General features: G+C 37.3%; 1 protein-coding gene across 2 annotated transcripts in view; it reads left to right on the forward strand.

Moving 5' to 3' along the window:
- VWA5B2 (von Willebrand factor A domain containing 5B2) overlaps positions 1 to 20,669 on the forward strand; it is a 1,682,718-nt gene that overhangs the window by 951,318 nt on the left and 710,731 nt on the right. For both annotated transcript variants that reach the window (XM_044070629.1, XM_044070630.1), the window contains one exon: positions 12,857 to 13,033. In XM_044070629.1, coding sequence (XP_043926564.1) covers positions 12,857 to 13,033 — 177 coding nt within the window. The remainder of the gene's footprint in view (positions 1 to 12,856; positions 13,034 to 20,669) is intronic.

Genomic DNA, 20,669 nt, shown 5'->3' on the forward strand with positions numbered 1-20,669 from the left:
GCATTTATCTGGTAATATTCCAAATATGTACACCTCGTTGGTATACTAGAGATCTTTGCCTAACCATATAGCCTAGCATCTCCATTTTGTCATGCAGGAATGAGATTTATTGATACAAATCAGTGGGAGATCTGCATATTTATTTCTTGTCTGTTGTAATGAAATGTAGGTAAAGTAGATAGAAAAGGGCATATGGCTTTCTGACATTTTTTGCAATTGTTTCAGAATAAGAAGTTAGTGGTCACAAGGACAATATTGAAAAATTAACATTTAGCTAGATTTTTTAGAATCAAACAAAGGACTCAAAACAACAGCTGGAGAAAAAAGGATTAGAGTATTTAAGGATGCTGACTCTGTTAGCCTCAAGGGCAACCAGACAGAGTATTGATTTTGCCTTCCAATTTAATGCTGCAAAATAAATGTATACAATTTACTAGACAAGCAGATGTCACTCATGAAAATTCTACAATTTGTTTACCTATTTAAGTAACAATTATCTAGGAATATGTTGAATCAATAGGTAATATAGTTCTCTGCCTGTAAAAAAAAAATAACACATTCCATTTGATAAAAAAAATCTCACACTTAATTAACAGCAATTTTACACAGAAAACAATTATCCCCAATCACCTTCAAAATAAAGATGCAATATGTAATAATTAAGATGGAGAATTCAGGGAATACCTTTTTTAATTCAAATTTATGGCATAAATAGTACTGTATTAGGATGCTTCATACAATCCCTTTATAAAATGTCATGAAATAACACAATGAATAAAAGCATAGCACAGGAAAAAGGAAACTTAATATTATGTAAAGCAAAAAAAAAAAAACAATCCTAGTTAAATAGGATATATGATACCCAATACCATGTACAGTTATATCACGTGCCCTTTTTGCCACAAGATTTTATTACTAAACTGAAAGCCTAGCCTACGGTCTATGTAAGAACAAGTGGAATAAAAAGCTTGGTCCCAGTATAAACTCCTTCCATTTTCTTTAAAAAAAACCACAAAAATGACAAATAAACTAGACTTGATGGCAGCACAGAAGTGTGGTTTGAAAAGCAATAGTATTCAGGTCAGTGTGTTGTCTAAAGTTAACTTACAGACAATATTTGCCATCAGCTTGTTGCAATGCTGTGGCTATTTAATAGTTACCAGGAAAGTTTAGCATCCATTTACTTTACAGCCACTGGTCTAATATACCAAGTTTACTCACATTTTGTCATTGTTCTTCTACCATTGTATCATGCTTTGGTAGCTGTGTACACTAAAGCTCTTTGGATATAGTGCATTTATTCACAAATAGTCACTGTACTCAGATCTTTCAATTGCACCTGTTTTGAGATCTGTTCCTATTTTCAGGCTTGATGTACTCCTTCACATCATTCTATAAATTAATGTACCTATTTTGGGGGTTAGTTTCTAATTTTCAGGCTTAATTTATCCCATCACACATGATTTTGAAGTTGCTTAATACCTAAGAAAACAGAATATATGAGCAACACACTGGTGATGCAGTTAATTTAGGGAAAGATGGTCAACATTTTGTACCATCTTTTCAGAAGGAAAAATAAATGACTTTGTCAATAGACTTTTACAATATCATTTATTAACATCTATAGATTTCACACTGACTTTGCATCACTTTAGCCACTCTAAACTTGTTTTTTTTTTTTGAGTTTTACCCAACAACTTTATTTCGAGTCTGAGGAGTTGTATGTTATTACATATGCACATATTATGCTAATTAGGTGGCTGGAAGTTTGGATGCACCTACTTTTCAAGAGCATTTGTACTTGTATTCAATGTCTGCAGGTCAAGAGGTATGACTCAACAAGGGTGTCAGCAAGCACACACATTCCATACTAATACATTACTTCTTTTGAGATGCAGTGGTGTAATCCTGCTGACTTCTGTTATGACATATCTTTTTTCAGCTATGTCAGAAACCCTAGAAGTAATGTCCAGCAATGCTCAGATCTAATCCATACCAACAACCCTTAATCATCCTCTGAAGATATAGCCAACATATTACAATACAAATTCAGCTCTAACTTTAATCCACTATTTCCCATTAATATTCCTAACTTATTTGTACACCCACATCATCCCCTTTGATCTCTTGTAAACATGTCCTGAATGCTCTCTAGGGCCAAAAACACTTGCTCCAAGGGTGCGGATAATGTACTAGGCTGTTTTCTTATCAGTGCCAGATAGTGTCTGTTAGACTCATTGCTAAGCCTGTTCAGCCTCAGCCTGTTCTCTGGATTTATGTCAGATGAATGAAGAACTTTGGTACTCATCCAGTTCACAAGGGGGATCCACTACTGATACAGGAAACAATACACCTATAAGCTTCACCACCATTATCTGCAAAGCAATGAAACATACCACTATGGAAATTATTGACAAAATATTCTGAAAACCCTGGACCTAAGCCACTTTGGGTTTGTGATAGGCAGATCCTGCCTCCTGCATCTGCTGGGCTTCTTTGAACATGTCACTGGTGCATTAGACTCAAGCAAATCAGTTCACAGTGCTTACTTAGACCTGGCTAAGGAATTTGATACCATCCCACATTCTGGCATTATCAATGCAGTAATTAGATTAATTGTAAACCCTTGTGTTACCTATTGAATGACAAACTGGCTAACTGGCTAAATCCAATGTATTGGTGTAGAAGACATGCTCTCTTTGAAAGGAGTAGTTACTTTTCACAGAATGTCCAGATTTTTTCCCTCGTATTTTTGGTCTTTTGGAACCAAATGTCAAGGACTGAATTCAGTAAGCAATGATAGACATTTGAGTTTCATACTCCATATCTTTCAGAAAATGCTTGATAGCAGAAAACTTGTTATTCCAGCAACTTTCTAAGTTCAGAAGAGCAATAAATAAAATCTGTCCATGATTTTTTGCCCCCCCCATTACTTTTTGCCTTTATTCAGATTTCTTGCACTAAGAGGTTGAGAGATATAACCAGTGTATCAATGACAGATCAGACAAGGGACCACTTCTGTTTATATTCTCCTCTGAAGTCAAGGTAGACATCAATTGTCTGGGGCTGACCAAGTTTGCTGATGAGTGTAAGCTTGGAGCTGTCATTTACTCACCATCTGACTTCCAAATTCTAGAGCAGGGACCAACATGCACCAATACATAGTGCCTGGACAATGGTCTAAAATTAAATGTCAAGAATTGCAGCCTTGTGTCATTAGGCAAAATTGGGCAACCATGCACCTATGACATAAGTGAAATCCCTTTGACAGCTGACTTAGCCATTAGGCACATGGGCAGTTTCATTGACAATAAGCCATCCTTTGATCACCATGTATCCACTTCTCTTAGGATATCCTGTTAAACTGCCAAACTATTCAACAAGGGTATTTCTTCCTGATCTAAGGAACTTATCATCCATCACTAGTCCTTCATCATTAGGCCCATAATACAGTAAAATGGCACCTTGGTATGTACCGGACTAAGCATATGACCCAGTTGAGAGACCACATTATTTCCTCATTGAAATAATCAAAGGAATGTTTTCACTGAGCTACCCAGACTGTCTTAAAACACTCTCTTTTGTGTTTTCTACAGATTCTTGATTGGTGCCCTCATTCTAGCTTACAGAGCCTTGAAGGATCTATTCCTATGTGAATTCCTGCATATCTACAAAACTAATAACACCCTTGATACCCACTTACATGATCTTAACTTACTTAAAGTAATAGACCTCATTTGGATGTAAAACAAAGTAGTTCCCTGATCCTCTTTAAGTATAACCTGGATAAAATAAATACACTCCAGGTCTGGCCACTTAAGCCTTCATTGAACGGGGTCAAAACTACTTATAAATAGTCATGTTAAAGTGAACCTTTAATACGGTGTTTTGTGGCTAGGCTACTAATGGTCCTCAGAATCAACAGCCTAGTACTGACCTATGAACCTATGAACCTTTGTGTTTCTATAGCAGCAGTCACAGACAGTCCATCAGTAGAACAATTAATTTGTGCATGCATTGCTAAATGAGGGGCTGCACTGACTGCATGAAAGGCTTCTGATTTGTTTATAAAGTATGTAATGAGGTGTGTGTGGGGGGAGTGGCTCTCAGACAATTTACTTAACCTGTTGTGGCCAGGGATGGGGGTAGAGTCACATTTGCTGCTGTTTTGGGGGGCTCTCAGGTACACTGTAAATAAAGATAGGAGGGTATAGCTTTCCTCTTTTATTCTTCCACATAGTATTTCTCAATAGAGAATTGTCTTCATATCAAGAGACATTTTTTCCTTAGATTATGGAAGATCAGTTAAGTAGTAGCTTAGCTGGACATTAACTTGCAGAGGTTTCAAGAAGTGCTACTGTAACGTAAACAAGTGTCATGGAAGAAAGGAGAGAGAGATGAGTTGGCAAAAACCTAAGCAACTACAGAAATCTGTATCCTCTCGGTTAACTTCATTTAGTAAAAATCAGTTATTATTGATTTTTTAATGTTTCTTAAAATGCACAAATGAAGTTCCTCTATCAAACTGAATTTATAACAATGCACTGGTTAAGCAGACTTAAAACACCTCTTCCACTGCATGCCAAGGGGAAGTTACAGTTAAAAGAAAGGAAGTTATTCTGATCTAACTGGTACGCTAAGCAGCCATAGTAGAGCCAAGTAATTGTTCATTAGTGCATCCATCCATATAGATCAATCCAGAAATGTTAAAAATATGTTTATTGTGGTAGATGGTCTAGACATCAAAAACAAGACTTTTTCTATATGTAAATGTGCCTTGGCTGAGGTTGTGGAAAACATTTTCTTTTATGCTTTCCTTTCCATCTGCTTCAAGTTGTGTATACTTCCTCTTAACTAAAATGGTCTGCTGAATTATATAGCTTAGAACAGCAATCTTACATCAGTTTGCAATGGTTTATTTGTTTATAATGTGCTCAGTCTGTGTAATAACTGTAAAATCAATGTGTGCTTGATACTTTGCCCGATAGTTGTATTATATCTGCTCTGTTCTGTGTTATTGATGCATGACTGCAGCCACTGACAGTAAAACAAATCCCAGAGAAAAATAATTATCTTTCACGCAAGAATGAGTAAAGGACCATAAATGTGTTTCAGTTGTGCTTTGCCTTAAGGACAAGCTTGCACTCAGTGAGTTTGCAAATTATGATATGGGTCTCTGAGGGATATCAGTTGAACAACAGTAGCACATCAGCAAGGTAATAGTCCCTCCCATCAGATTTGTGGTGACTTTTGTGAAATGATGGGAATAAGTTGCATAGGATTAGAGGCATTAGTTGGTGCAATGTGTCTTTAAATGTGGCACACTTGTTCAGCAAGAGAAAGAAAATGATGGTTACTTGTTTATTTACTCTCATTATCACTAGAGTGCAAGGTCTGACTTATGCTTTAAAAGGAAAGTTTACTGAAACAATTTTGTGCAGATGGAGGGCAGAGACATGATGAATACTCTAATTATCTTAAAAAATAACTAAAGTTCATATGGCAACACTGTTTTGAAAAGGAATCCAGTAAGAAGCAGATTCCGGAACCAGGTATAGATACATGTACCTTATTAAAATAAACTAAATAAAACACTACAACTTTCATTCAAAGAGCATTTTTAGACATTTGAAATGCTCACCGACAGACTGCATTTAAACAATTATTTACGTAATCAAACTGGAAATAAAACAGACACAGACAAACACACACACATACAAGCATGCGCGTGGATGCACACACACACACACACACACACACACACACACACACACACACAAACACACACACACACACAAGGGTCTACTATGTTAGACCAACAGTCCACAACAATGACACCCACAACACCGACATCACAAGAACAAAACAAAAAAACACGAAAGCTCACATGCCCAACAAACCACAATACCGACAGTTAACAAAACAAAATGTTTGCTGTTCCACACAACACACACACAATACAAGCACACCAACAACCTAAAAACCTACACTGCACCTTACACACAACTATCTATGCACTAACCTTAACCCAAACCTTAACCCTAATGTCCGTCACTATCGCACACTTACCTTACCGACACCATAACCCGAAGTCCCTCACTATCGCACACTTACCTTACACGCACCCTAACCATAAATCCCTCACTATCGCACACACACCTTACATGCAACCTAACCCTAAATCCCTCACTGTCGCACACTTACTTAGTCGTGCTCACATGTTTCCCGTGTCGGTGTTTTCGCTGTCGGGATTCTGAGTTGTCGGTTATCTGCTCTGTCGGTCTTCTGGCGTCGGTGATGTCAGTGTCAATCTTCTGAGCTTTCGTTCTAACGTAGGGAACCCCACACACACACACACACACACACACACACACACACACACACACACACAATATACACTTAGCAAACATGAACAAACACAAAACATTAATCCATCTCCTTCCATAGCCCTTATACTAACATGCAAATGCTTGTACGCATAGTCTCACCTCTAATGCCAAAATGTTCGGTATATTCAGTTTTGACATTATAAATACTCCCACTTAACCATAATCACAAGCACATTCTGCGAAGAAAAAGAAAACCAGATGTTTCTAATTTCTGAATGTCCTGCAATTAGCAAGCAGAAATTCCCTCCCATATCAAAAGACAACAGTAAACTCTGTCAGTAAAATGAACATTCAACAGTTAGTTTCAACAGAGTTTACTGTGACCACCACTTTATATATATATATATATATATATATATATATATATATATATATATATATATATATATATATATATATATATCTGGGTCCACTTTATAATTTCAAAATACTGAAACCCGAATCAGAAAATCACGAAAACACAGACGCGTGAAATTCAAAATCCCGAAGCTCAGAGATGTTGAATTTTGCTGTTCTAGTGGTGCATTCTGTGTATGGATATATATATATATATATATATATATATATATATATATATATATATATATATATATATATACAGATAGAAAACTATTAAGTGTTGGTTTTAAGGTAGTGTTTAATTCGGTGATTTTATGAATTCATTACCATAATACGTATGAAATTAACCCTTTTCTTTCTTCTGTGTTTTTTCTTTTGAGGGATGCTGGTCTGCAGAATGGTACCAGCTGAGCAAGCAACTGCTCTGTTGCCAATTTATCTTGCCCAAATAGATCAAGTTGCAATTTATACAGTGGCATAAATTTAAAGAGATTAGCATTGTCGCATCACAGTAAGACGTTGTGCCATTCGATTCTCAGCTAAAGCGTCTTCTGTGCAGACTGGAGTTCCACTGTGGCGACCCCTAACCGGGAAAAGCCGAAAAACACAACAACAACAACAGCTTGAGAGCAAAAAAAGATTCAGAGACTGTGTGAATCCTTGATGGTATTAGGTCCTTTTGTAAGAAAATTAATGAGTTATAACAGATTAAAAAAAAAAAAAAGTTTCAATGAATGTTTCTTCTCCAGTAATGTTTCTCAAAGGAGCTTTATTTGGATAAGTGCTTTTGTCAACCTTCAGATCTGGTACAATATTGAGTTGTATGTCATTGTATTAATACCCTTTTACATTTTATCTTATTTGGTTGTGTCCTGTCTGGTTTATCACATCTTTTTGTAAAGAAATTGCCTGCATTTTATATTATAAAATAATTATTTTTTTGTTTTATTTTGCTATAAATTGTTTGTCTATATTATTTTATTAAATAAGTCTGCTTTTATTTTATTACACTTCCTTAAGATTGGTTTGGAAAAGATTCACTGGACTCAGCACCCTACCCCAGTAAACAAACTGAAATTTAAATTCAAATAAATAAGCAAATACATACCTGCTTTCCAAAATGGCATATATTTACCTAGAAACATTTAATAGTCTTATATCTCACAATGCTTGCCAACATTTTTCTAGTGTTTCCAGGAATAATGGCGATGTCATTAGCTCATCAGTGAAGCAGAAATTCTGAAAAGTGTAATTCCAATGCTCACAGTAGATGGGTGAAATGTATACTAAGTCTGAATTTGTGGTACCTCAGAGTATCCCACCTTTTTGAGGTAAAGTAAACTTTGGGTTAGTATATGTAATTAGCAGTGATGTGAGGAAGCAAAAATACTTTAATGATGTAATAATGAGTTTCAAAATTCCCATTTGTTCCAATAGCCATTTATTTTCAGATTTTTGGGACCTGCAGTTTCAGGTCTCATAATTGTATTAGGAAGCCATTGATGACTGGGAACACACTATTGCAGAATGTCAAGTAATGATCAGTAATTGGAAAAGGGTTGAGCAATTGATTAAACAACTATGGTATCCTCAGACATATCACAATTTTTATCTTATTTTGCTGACTGTAGCCACTCTATGCACATTTATGGAACAATAGGATCTTCCAACTATAGTTTTAATTGTAAATAAAGTTGTTACTGTGGATTGGAGGTTACCACATGCTACAGCTCTCTCATCTGGCAATGGTCATAATCTTCTGCAGAATTATATACAAACCAGAACTCAATACATTATAGCCAAGGGTTTCATCTTCTTCTGCCAAATGTGGATGTGAGGGCCATTACTACATGCTCTTCAGCCTCTGCAAATCACAAAACTTTATCCCATTGTGGTTGTAAAACAGTCCAGCCACATAAACTCATACAATATATCATACTTAAGATTATGATTAGGTCACCAGTCATAACCACATTGCAGTATAAGTGCTGATTATGCTGAAACTGGGGGAAAAGATAATCTTGAAATGCACTCTCTGGTGTCAAAGAAGTGCATAATAAATGTTGTTATCTACAGAGTTTATGCTAGAGCATATATAGTGGCCACCACAAAACAGTGGTGAGAAGCTAAAGCAGCTTTACAAGCTATAGAACACTTCTTGCTGTCAAACAAAAAAGACAGATGGAAGTGCTTGACAGCTTTTAAACCTGAGTTCATCAGAGGTACACTTAGCTTCTGACTGCCCCTGTATGTAAAACAGCTCACAATCCTATATCTTTTTTGTGTTATTAGTAATTGTCACAAATGGAGATACTGCCAGCACAGCTGTCTGGAATTTTGTAAATGGTTATGTGTCATTTGTGAATGTTAACATGATTCATTTAAGATACTTGTGTTACAAATGTATTAGAACTGTATGTCATGTATATATAAAACTAGGTTTTTACAGACGTGTGTTGAAAAAATATTTTATAAAGTACTGAGCTTAAAAATGGATCCACAGTGTGTCCTGCTGGAAGAGAACAGAAATGTACATACACTATTGTAACTCTTTATATTTTATTTATTTTATTTTTTTTTATTTTACATTTGTTTACTGGGAAAGTCCAACTGGACATTAAGTCCATTTTCAGTGGTGGCATGGGGAGAAAAGCTGCAAGACATACAATGCATGAGCAACTTAACAACCTAGCAACTTAACACTATACAAAGTGTTTCTAAAGAGAGTCATAGTAAGGTTACAAAGCATTTCTTAAAAAGTAAACAGATTACAATTTATGGAGATTTTGTACAATATAGAAAAAAATAATCAGACTAGCAGTTAGACACGCTAGTGGTGGTACAATAAATCTTGCAAACAGACCTGTTTGAGCTGAATAATTTATATACAGCATTTATACGTTTGGCTTATAAATGCAAGCATGAGCTAAGAGGTTTGTAAAGATAAAAACGTGTGGCTTGAAAGTAGAAGAGGGTAGTGGGATTTATTTTAGAAAGTATGTAGGTATTTTGGAGTGAGTTAGATAGAGATAGGATAACTTAGATAGTTGGTTTTAGTCTGGTGCAATAGTTTGAGCAGTCTGTTAAGTGAACTAGGTTTATTTCAGTTTTGTTATTTTAGCCAGGTTCAATACATGGGCATTAACAGTTGAAACTGGAACACAGGGAGTTAACTTCATTCCAGTAAAGCATCAGAAAAATAGCTGAAATTAAATTATGTTATGACAGCAAGAGACAGGATGTGTATAATAGGGGGTTCTTTGCATTGTCTTGAAGGAGAAATAATTTCTAGACTTGAGATGTGGAAGTGTTTTACTGTTTTATGACTTCCAACAGCTGCACAGATCTGAGCAAAAGCCCTTGTCTGGGTATTTTCACAGGTGGATGCTAAATACTGCTAGCTTTCAGCAGTGGGAGGTTTACATGGGATCGAGTCAGATGACAAGAAATAATGTCATTCTGCAAGCTATCCCAGCATTAATATTTGAGATATTAATTTAAGAACTGTCTGAGAGAGACAGCATTCTGTATTCTGTTGGTGACCTGACAACATCAAGATCCACTCACTATATCTGCCTTGTTGCTCTAATTAAGTAAGTGTACTAGGGTATAGTAATTCTGGGGCAGCCACAGTGGTGCAGCAGTTAGCTTTGATGTCTCACAGCAAGAGGTTCTCCGGTTCAATCCTCGGCTGGGGTGCCTTCTGTGCGGAGTCTGCATGTCCTCCCTGTGGCTGCGTGGGATTCCTCCAAGTACTCCAGTTTCCTCCCACATCCCAAAGACATGTTGTAGGTGGATTGGATACTCTAAATTGGCCCTAGGGATGAGTGTGTGCATGTGTGTGCCTTCTGTGGTAGGTTGGGCGCTGGGCTGGCAACTCAACACTGTAAAACTCTACTGCCATCATGAACAGACAGGTGATCTGCTGTGATGAACCCTCACTGGGAAAAGATGAAAGAAAAAGAAGAGGAAGAAGACTAGGGTATACTAATTCTCTTAGCTAAGGTCAGGAATATAGCAAAGCTTACCTTAGATATTTTCTTTATTTATTTGACACTATCCTGCAATGTTGTTTTAAATAATTCCTGTGATTTTGAACTCTGCTGTCACTGTAAATATATACTGAGTATTTTCTTGTTTTTTTTAATATTTATTATTACATATATTTAAACCTTTCATTGTGGCTGATCTGACTAGAGATATTTACGTTTTGAGAGTACTTGCATATTTATTTGATAGCACTATGTGGGCCACTCCTAAAAGCCTTGCTCTTGGTCAAACTACCATTTGTATTGATAGTAACATTATACATTAAGATTGGACACCCTTTGTTAAGGGCCTTAAAGTAGTGGCAGTGATAACTACCTTATAGTCTAGGCAGAAGGGGGATAGCTAGTAAAGCTTTGCTAGCCTTTCCCCAGATGTGTGTGTGTGTGTGTGTGTGTGTGTGTGTGTGTGTGTGTGTGTGTGTGTGTGTGTGTGTGTGTGTGTGTGTGTGTGTGTGTGTGTGTGTGCGTGTGTGTGTGTGGGGGGGGGTGTGTAAGCATGTAAAACAAATCTCCAAGAGTGTGTGTGCCAGCTACTTGGGTAAGGACACAAAGCACTGGTTGGATTGAGAGAGTGTTGAAGGACTTGGCTTGGAACCCTGGCCCATGACTCAACTCTATAGCTATGCCAGTGGGGAGTCTTACTGGGGATCTGGAGAAAGAGGGAGAAATCAGCCCAGGTCTGACTTTGGTCTCTGTGTGCTCTTAAGGGAAATTAAACTTGATGCAGAGAGCTGCATCTGGAAATACTGTGTTTGTGCCTGTCATCCTCCCAGTGTATATCCCCCATTGGTGCTAGTGGTGAGGACTGAGGCTCCTTGATTACTGGTTCAATGGTGGGGCATCACAGTAATAAATGAAGGGTGAGTGCATGTATGCATGCATGCCTGTGTGATACAGAAGAAAAACCTGTCAGCATAGTTCCACTTTGATTTTGTCTTGAAAACTCCACAGGTAGTAGTGGCTGTCCATGAGGTCACTCTAGGAGTTGGATGCCACTTGTAATAGAGTGAGTGAGTAATGAACTGGGCCCACTAAAGTCAATTTGCTATAAAGATGCATGACTGGGTCTTAGCATTATAACTAAGTAGTTATGTGTCTCAACACAAAATTCAGTATTTACCTCTTGAGCTTTGCTTCACTCTGCTCTTAAGGTGTCTTTCTTGGCATCTATGTCTTCAACATGTGACAACTTGGTTATAATTAGAGACTTCATAATAATCCCCTATGCCAAGGGTTTGACTAGTGGATTTCAAAAAATCCATAATGAGAAAATCTCAAGAGGTGAATTTCTTTAAATCCTTTAATATAAACCTCACTGGTTATGACTGTCAACCAGCTCATAAAGTTTTCTAATATCTGGAGTTTAATATAAAATGAGTACACAAAGTTTAATGCTAAATGAGAGACTTGCATACATTGTTATAATTTTATTATGTTATTGAATCATTTCAGTATTTAGGGCTCACCCCACTGGCTTTTTTTTGGCATGCAGTAAAATACTGTGATAAGCACTGAGTTCTAACAATCTCTATTGTTTCTTTTAAGTGTATACTCATGTTTTGTAGGTTATTGTCAGGACTGCAAACAGCATTACATATGGGACCATATCAGCTGGCTGAACAAATGTTAGCAGCTTTTCGTTATTCCGTGCTATGCACTCTGGAACATTAAATGTTTTGAGTTCACCTAGTTAAAATTTAAAGCTGTCATTTGCCGAAAGAATCACAATATGAAATATGTCAGAATTTAAAAATGTAGGATAAGGTGACTTGGAGATAATTATATAAGAAAGTTTATTTTTTTATGGCGTGCATGGCATATATATAGTGCAGACCTCCCAAAGAAAGATAGGAAATATAAATAGTGGAACAAGTCATAACTATGCATGATTTTACTGAGAAGTGGGATGAAATGAAATATTAACAAGGAATGATGCTTTCATTATGGCCAGTGATGGGAAGTAACCTGTATGAAGCCTAGAATGCTGACATACAGTGACTAGAATATGGCATCAGTTGTATATATCATTATCTGTTGATGTAGAAATATTAAAATGGCAAGAAATTGTTATTGTTATAGGTTGCTTTTGTCCAGAAACGGGTTCATAAGGACATTTTCCACAACCCTGTCATGATGTTAAACTTCTGTCCAGATCTCAGTGGCCTTCCAACCAACCTGCAGAATGTTACACGTGAAATAATCTTTCTCATTGATAGAAGTGGCAGCATGAGTGGAGACAACATAGAGAAAATTAAGGTATGGAGTTTTGTTTTATACAAATAAAGGTAAACAATGACACCATTCACAAGATGAGACCAAGGTGGATGCTATTTAAAATCAGCATAGGCATTTTTCAGTGATTTCTGTGTTTTGTTTCATTTTGGAAACATTTGTTTATTTGCTCTCACCTGCATATTTGTCTTAATATTTGTCATGTCTTAAAAATAAATAATCTTATTCAAGTTGAATAGTTGATAAAACAAGTCTGTCTTACCTCAGTGTGAATTGTAGAGTATAGTTTAATCACACACACAAACACAAACACTATATATCTATATATATATATATATATATATATATATATATATATATATATATATATATATATATATATATATACACATACATATGTATATTCATTCAAGTTTACAACACAAATTATGCTAAAGGAATTAAAATGGAAAGACAGACATGATAGGTTGGGTACAGAAAACTAACAAGCTATATCAGTAATGCAGAAGTCATGAAAACATCATCTATATAACCATGAGGGCTACTGACCTCTCAACCGTCTTCATTTTCTTTATACAAAGCACTTCATTTACAAGCAGAACCATGGGAGCACTCATAATATAGGTGTCAGTGAATTCAGTTGTATGTGATTGCTACACATTTGCAAACTGAAAGCATAGAAAGTTACAAAAACTAATTCAACTCTGAGATGAACCCTCACACCTCTTATTTTGTACTCTACAAAGTACTTCATCAACAAGCTGAGCCATGGAAGCTATCAGACTGAAGGTATCAGTGAAGAACATAGCAATTGATTGTTACATGTTTGCAGACTGGAAGCATGAAAGAGTGAAAAAGCATTCAACCCTTAAGTGTACTGAACCCTCACTGACTCTTCTTTTGCACTCTACAAAGCACTTTTATTAACAAGTTGAGCCATGGAAGTAGTCACAATAACTGAATACTTAGTCTATTTTTATTTGCACAATGCTGTACATAATACTCAGCAAATTTGTGAGTGGATGGCAGATGATGCCATTATGCATAGTAGATGACAGTGATTGAACTTAACTATTGTTATACAATGAGCAGTTCCAGTCATTGTTATTTGTACCTAGGCATTGACATTGCTCTTTGTGACCCACTGCACACAGTATGATCACAAAAGAAAAGTGATTTGGAAGTCCTATATGTGCATGTGTGAGCTGTGTTTATCTGTTTTTGACTAAATGAAGGAGGGGGAACACAATGGTAAAGGAGACAGACAAACAGAAGAAATAATGGTGAGAGGAGGAGGGTTGAACAATCAACAGGATTGGGCATCGAAACAGAAGGGAGGGAAACATCAAGTTGGGGTAGAGTATGGGGTGTTTGCAGCTGTTCTTTCTGTCAGCTGACACCCCATTAGAGATAACTCATGACCCTGGGTACCATTACCACTGGTCCCTGTCTCAGATGGCAGAGCCAGTGCTGGACAAGGATGTGAGTGAACAAGTCATCAAAGAAGGCTCTCCATTTGGAGGAGTTCAGCATCCAACCTGCTGTCTACAATATTACCCTATATTGCCTGCCAGCTGCCGATAGGTGACAAAGAGTGTCACCTCCAATTGTGCTGATTCTCCCAGGTAGAACTGTCCCAGCGTCTAGTGCAGGAATCCCTATAGTGTGTGGTGCTGAGGCAACTGTGGCAGGCTGGGACCCATACATACTGAGCGTTTCTTATGATGGTGGTGGTGACACTGCTGCTGCCATTTTTGGTGGAGGGTGGTGAAAGACCTTGCTGGTGGGAGGGATGCAGTTTATTGTGCTGGTGTGATTAATAGTACAACAAATGGAGAGAAACCGAACAATGAACAAAATAAAGCTATGTAAGAGTGAAGACAGTGATGAGAAGTACAAATACAATGAAAAGCAATGATTCTCTGACTATGCTGACAATGATACAGTTAAATAAAATATAACACATTTGTTGGACCAAAAACAGTTCTTAATTTAACACAGCTGTTAGTGTGTAGAACTGAGAAGGGGACTTGAATCAAAAGCCGTCATCACATGCAGTCTGCGAGACAAAAGATTAAAGTAATGAGCTATTTAACAAATTAATATGTGTCTCTGTAGTCCAAAATGCAGAAATGATGGCTGAGAGAAAAGTGCATATATAAAGAAAGCATGCTGCTCAGACATGCATTTCACTCACAGGTGGCATGCAAAGGAAACAACTTCTGTGTTGTATTGAAAGACATCCACTCAACTAATACAGAAGATCTTACATATTTTGCCCCATGTAATGCTACAGTTAAAATAATGAGACAGAAAAATAAACCTTAAATATTTTTCATGACAGAATAATAACAGTATATAGGGATTGAGCTCACAGACATCGTCACAATTTGGTAGCACAGCCTTTACATCCAGACCTGCTTTACACATACATGATGCTTGCTCGAGCAGACTAATAATATTGAACAGTCATACCTTTGTTCTATGGCAGTAATGAGAGAAGTAGAACTGATGTATGAAAGGAACATATTTTAGCAATGAACCCCTACAGCTCTTAATATTAAAAGCAAGACAGTCAGAAGCATGTTTACTCATCCTGGTGCTTTAATAGGCACTCCAGTCTTCTCCCATGCAACTTCCTATTTTCCATGATATCTTCAGGTGTTAAAGACATAAATAGAGTATTATATAATATCTGAGGATGGCACAAAGTGCCACTTTAAATGTGTAGCTATCAAAAGTTCTACTTAAAATACATACACAGGTGATGCCTGTTTTTTTTTTTTTTTTTTTTTTTTATTTTACTTCATCCTCCCATCAGCAAAGGAAGTCAGGATTGTGGTACCTCATATCACTGTAATGGTGATAACATTGTTCCCCTTGTGAATTTTATGCTAATTGCATGGACGAAACCCTAGGCTGAACTATTCAAAGATTCATTCTTATACTGAAGCTGTTTATAGCCTTCCGTTATGTGTCTCTGATTTACGGAGAAGGTAAAGAAATATCGTTGGCACCTCTTGACACCACCACTGCACTCTAAAAGGAGCATTACCCTCTCCTTCTCCAGGCATGATGTCTCATCTTGTAGAGAATTGGCTCCCAAATGAAGTCTTATGTGTCCCTTCTGCAGCATTCTAATGGGCATAGCAAACTCAGAAAATATATGCACTATACTATTATGGCTCATAATGGCACTTTATTGTGCCAACCATGGCAGTCCTTAGTGCCTGTGTATGATGTGAAGCAATCAGGCACTACAGTTACTCTACATACAATACATTAAATATGGAATTGCAGTTCCATTCCTGAAAGCATGGCCTGCACAGTGCATGCATAGTGCTACCCACAAGGACCCAAACACATGCATGGCATGGACCTTAACAATCCATGCAGCTGACTAGCCCTACCAAGGCACTATTGATAAGACAAGTATGCTGGCCTCCAGCAGGGAGATGTCTGAATCTGCCCCTCACACTTATTGAATCTTCCCATCACATTTATAAGTAGGGAGGTCTACACAGGAAATCTGGTAATAGTGTTCCCTGGAAACAAGGTTACCACCATCTCCTTGATGTTTGTGTTTCAATAGCTATAACTTAACGTATGTGCAGAGCCACTGAAGAGGCACAGGTTAGTACCACCACAGCCATGGTGGAGATAGTGAGAGTGATCCATGGTACACATGGTGACCTAAGGGAGTGCATGTCCCATATATCCGATACCTTGGATAGACTGAGTAACACACAGGAACATGCAATGTCTTTTCAGGGGCAAGGAGCTGGCAATTAAATCAGACATCTGTACATCCACAGATGGTAGACAATAAGACCATGGATAACTGAGATTCCACTCCTGCATATACTGTGGAGATGTCTACTCCTAGAAGAGGCCAGCCCCATGGTCATGGCCATTTTTATTCTGGGAAGCCTCTTAACAGATGTTGCTCAAGGTCACACAGTATATTAGCATCTAGCCAAGGTCACCACAGTACATCATTACAGCTCCTGGTAGAACCAGTTTTCATTGGCAAGGGCATGCATGGGATGCTGCACCTCCCGAGCTCATGCCCTGGACCTATCCAGTAGAGCAAGCTGTAGTGCTACTATAGTTGAGGCATTGTCCCTGCAGACCCCCAGTCACACCACAGTCTCCACCAGGTCACACACCTCCAATGACACTGACACTTTTCAACATTACTAGCCAGCCCACAACACTATTGAAATGTCACATAAAAGCACTTTTTACTTTTATATACTCAGCACTCACACAATCACACCTCCCTGTAAAAAACATTCACTCCTGTGCTATTTTTCCATCTGTGCAAACGATGATAACTGTGCCCTGTCCCTTGTACATTGTTAATTGGGTTGCCTATGTCCAATGCACAGTCTATGCATGGGTAAGCACAGTCTAGTGTTGGTTTTGCAATCATCATTTTTACTGTTGTATATCTGCTTAACTCTTGTATACTATGTTGTAAGGCTATGTGTAAGTCACTCCCACTTTTCCAGCATCATGGCATACACTGCCAGCCTCCACTATGGCATGGTCATCCCATGATGCTAGTTACTCCTCTGAATCTTCCTCTGACTCAGGCTTCACTACCTGTTGTGCTGGGAACTGCTGGCCTTGCACGTGCAAACCCAGCTTTAACTGTTTCCTAAGTATATTATTGAGTAACATTGCATGCAAGGACACTATTTTTGCACATATAAAATGGTCATACTGCATGGCACTACCAGATGATTCCATACAACAAAAGCATGCCTTCAGCAGCCCAAACAAACCCTGTCTTTGTTTATGTTTGTGCACAGTTGTATCCATGGATTTTTGGATTGTGTGGATTTCTTAGGTATGTCATGAGCCCAGGTTTCAGGGTATATTCAGCATCACTAACAAGAAGCCCATGTGAAATGTCCCCCTCAAAAAATGTTGGTAGAGTTCATAAATGTGCCATATGTAGGAGTCATGATAACTACAGTTTCTTAAATGCTATCCCTATCAACACAGTCCACAATCTCAGTGCCCTGGTGTCCAGGAAATGTTAAGCAAAGTTGGATGACCCTGTGCTTCCTGGGAAAACTTTGCACAAAGTCTTGCATGAAAACAGCAATAAGAGCCTTTTCCAGATGCATGTTTACTAAAGTTGTGGTGACCCGTAACATTACTTCATGATTTACTCAATCTAAACACAAGCATTTGACTGAGTTCAAGAATACACTAGGTGCAGTTTCATTATGAGACATTTATACATTTCTGAATCACTCTGCCATTTTGCTTGTCTGATTGACATACACAGTGTGTCATTTTATGGTTATTAGCATAATGTGGGATTGTCTAAACTGTTGGTAATGCCCACATCATGCAGCTAGTTTTTCCAAATCACAAACACTCTGGACATGGCTGCTCACGACATAAGTTCTCTTAGCAAGATGGGGAAAAGTTTTCTGCATCCAGCCGAATACATTTCAAGTACAATAAACTAATACCTTGTGCTGAAAGCTATTCATTGAAAATTATGTAGGATACTGGGCATCTGTGACACAATGAAGATGTCGGTTGGCATTAACTTTTTTTGTCAGATTCATTTATGGAAAGTTAACCTAACAACATGCAAAGGTAACCAAACTATTGCTATGTGCTAACACTTACTCACAAGTTCTGTATATAGCTTAGTTTACAATATTCTTGAAAGGGGACCATGCAGGCTATCAGTTGCATATAATGATATCTCAGTTTTTTTTTCATTTCACCTACCCTGCATATCGAAGCAGTAGGATAACATTTTCAGAACCACCTTACTTCTTCAAGTATGTATCTTCTGCAATTGTGACATACTTGTCATTGCCCTGAAGAGTTATCTGTCCTGCATCTCCACTCATTGAATTATTACTTTTAGAAATGCTGCAGGATGTTGTAATCAATGCTATTTTCAGAAAAGAAAGAACCTGATGGCTCACTACTGCTGAGTCAATGTATTTAAGATGCTCATTTTTTCTTATGGTTTTGTTTCTTAGACCCTGATGACAGTTCTAGGGGCTTGAAAGTGTGCGTGGGTTGTACCAAGGTTGTTTGGACACCTCAGAATATAATCTTCAAACTTCACCTGAAATCAGCAAAGCTAATTAAAAGGTCACTTGATATAAAAGACTTTATAGCCATTGTTATACCGTCTCTTCTCAGCTCTTGAGTCCCATCTAGAACTGATTTCCTTTCTTACTCTAACTGTTTACTGGTACAGGTTATGAACTGCTGTGAACCTGAATTGTATAATGAAGGTAGTGCATATGAATCCATGAATGAATGAATGAATGAATGAAATTTAGCCTTTCTTAGAGTTTGCTACAAAAGAAGATACACAATAAAATTCCTTATGAATTTTCAGGGGTGCCTGTTGTTTCAGATATAAGTATTCATGCCATTTAAAGCACTTTAGCTAATTTCCAGAATCAATACACTTTATTGCCTGTTCCTAAGGTGGAAGATAAAGAAATATCTGTTCTTTCTGACAATCACCATCATTATTCTTATTACACAAACAAAATGCGGGGAAGCCCTAATTTAACAGTGCATAAGAGCTAAAAGACTATTGTGCTGGTCATGTCTTCATCTAGGTATACCATCCCTGCTACTACCTGTATTAGAACAATGCCAACTGAGTGTGTGTGTGTGTGTGTGTGTGTGTGTGTGTGTGTGTGTGTGTGTGTGTGTGTGTGTGTGTGTGTGTGTGTGTGTGTGTGTCTGTTTTGTGTTTTGTAATATTTTCAGCTAAATTGAAAATATTTGGATATTTGAGGATTGACAGCAATACATATTATTCTCCATATATGTAATTGAAAAAAGCAAGATTATTACTAGAAATGAGACCTTGTATGTTAGCTGAAAGGCAATCCAAAGCTATATATTCCTGTGTGATAATGCTGCTGAGTATATTAAACCTTAACACTTATCTACTCAATAGATACAAAAACATAGACACACAGAGACACACACACACAGAACACACACACACACACACACACACACACACACACACACACACACACACACACACACACACACACACACACACACACAGGTACACACAAAGGCACACACGTACTCTGACATACTTTACTTTTTAGTAGAATGCCTCATAATTATACTAGTATATTGTGTTAAGCCATACCTGCATATCCCAGTAAGTTATGTATACTAACTGGAAAAAGTTATTGTAAACAATTTTCAATATTTTATTGCCTTACTTATTAGGACCAGTTCTACAACCATAAAATCTCAGAGGGTTTGTTAAATAAAAATCATTTAAATAGTCTTGCAAAACACTTATTGCCTAGGCAATGGAATGGAATAACTGAATATGAAAAATGCTTATTTTTCATATTAACATCTGTAACTCTCACAGAACTTTTGAAACATATTAGTAATACGGTTATTCTAAAATCAGGACTTTTTAAAGCATGTTTTCATTAAAACTACATGAATTCTCATACTGTTAGTTTTATTGGCTTTCATTTTGATTTATTACCTCTGCTAATGTTTTTCAAAAGCCATTTCGTGCACACATCTGTTAGGTATTTTCCTTATACAAGCTACAAATACTTACAGATAAAGAATGCATGGAATCGGGGACAGAAGTAAGTACTCAGTACTTGGTCAC

The sequence above is a fragment of the Protopterus annectens genome, chromosome 4.part1, assembly GCF_019279795.1.
Source record: "Protopterus annectens isolate FY-2018-M chromosome 4.part1, PAN1.0, whole genome shotgun sequence".
NCBI lineage: Eukaryota > Metazoa > Chordata > Ceratodontiformes > Protopteridae > Protopterus > Protopterus annectens.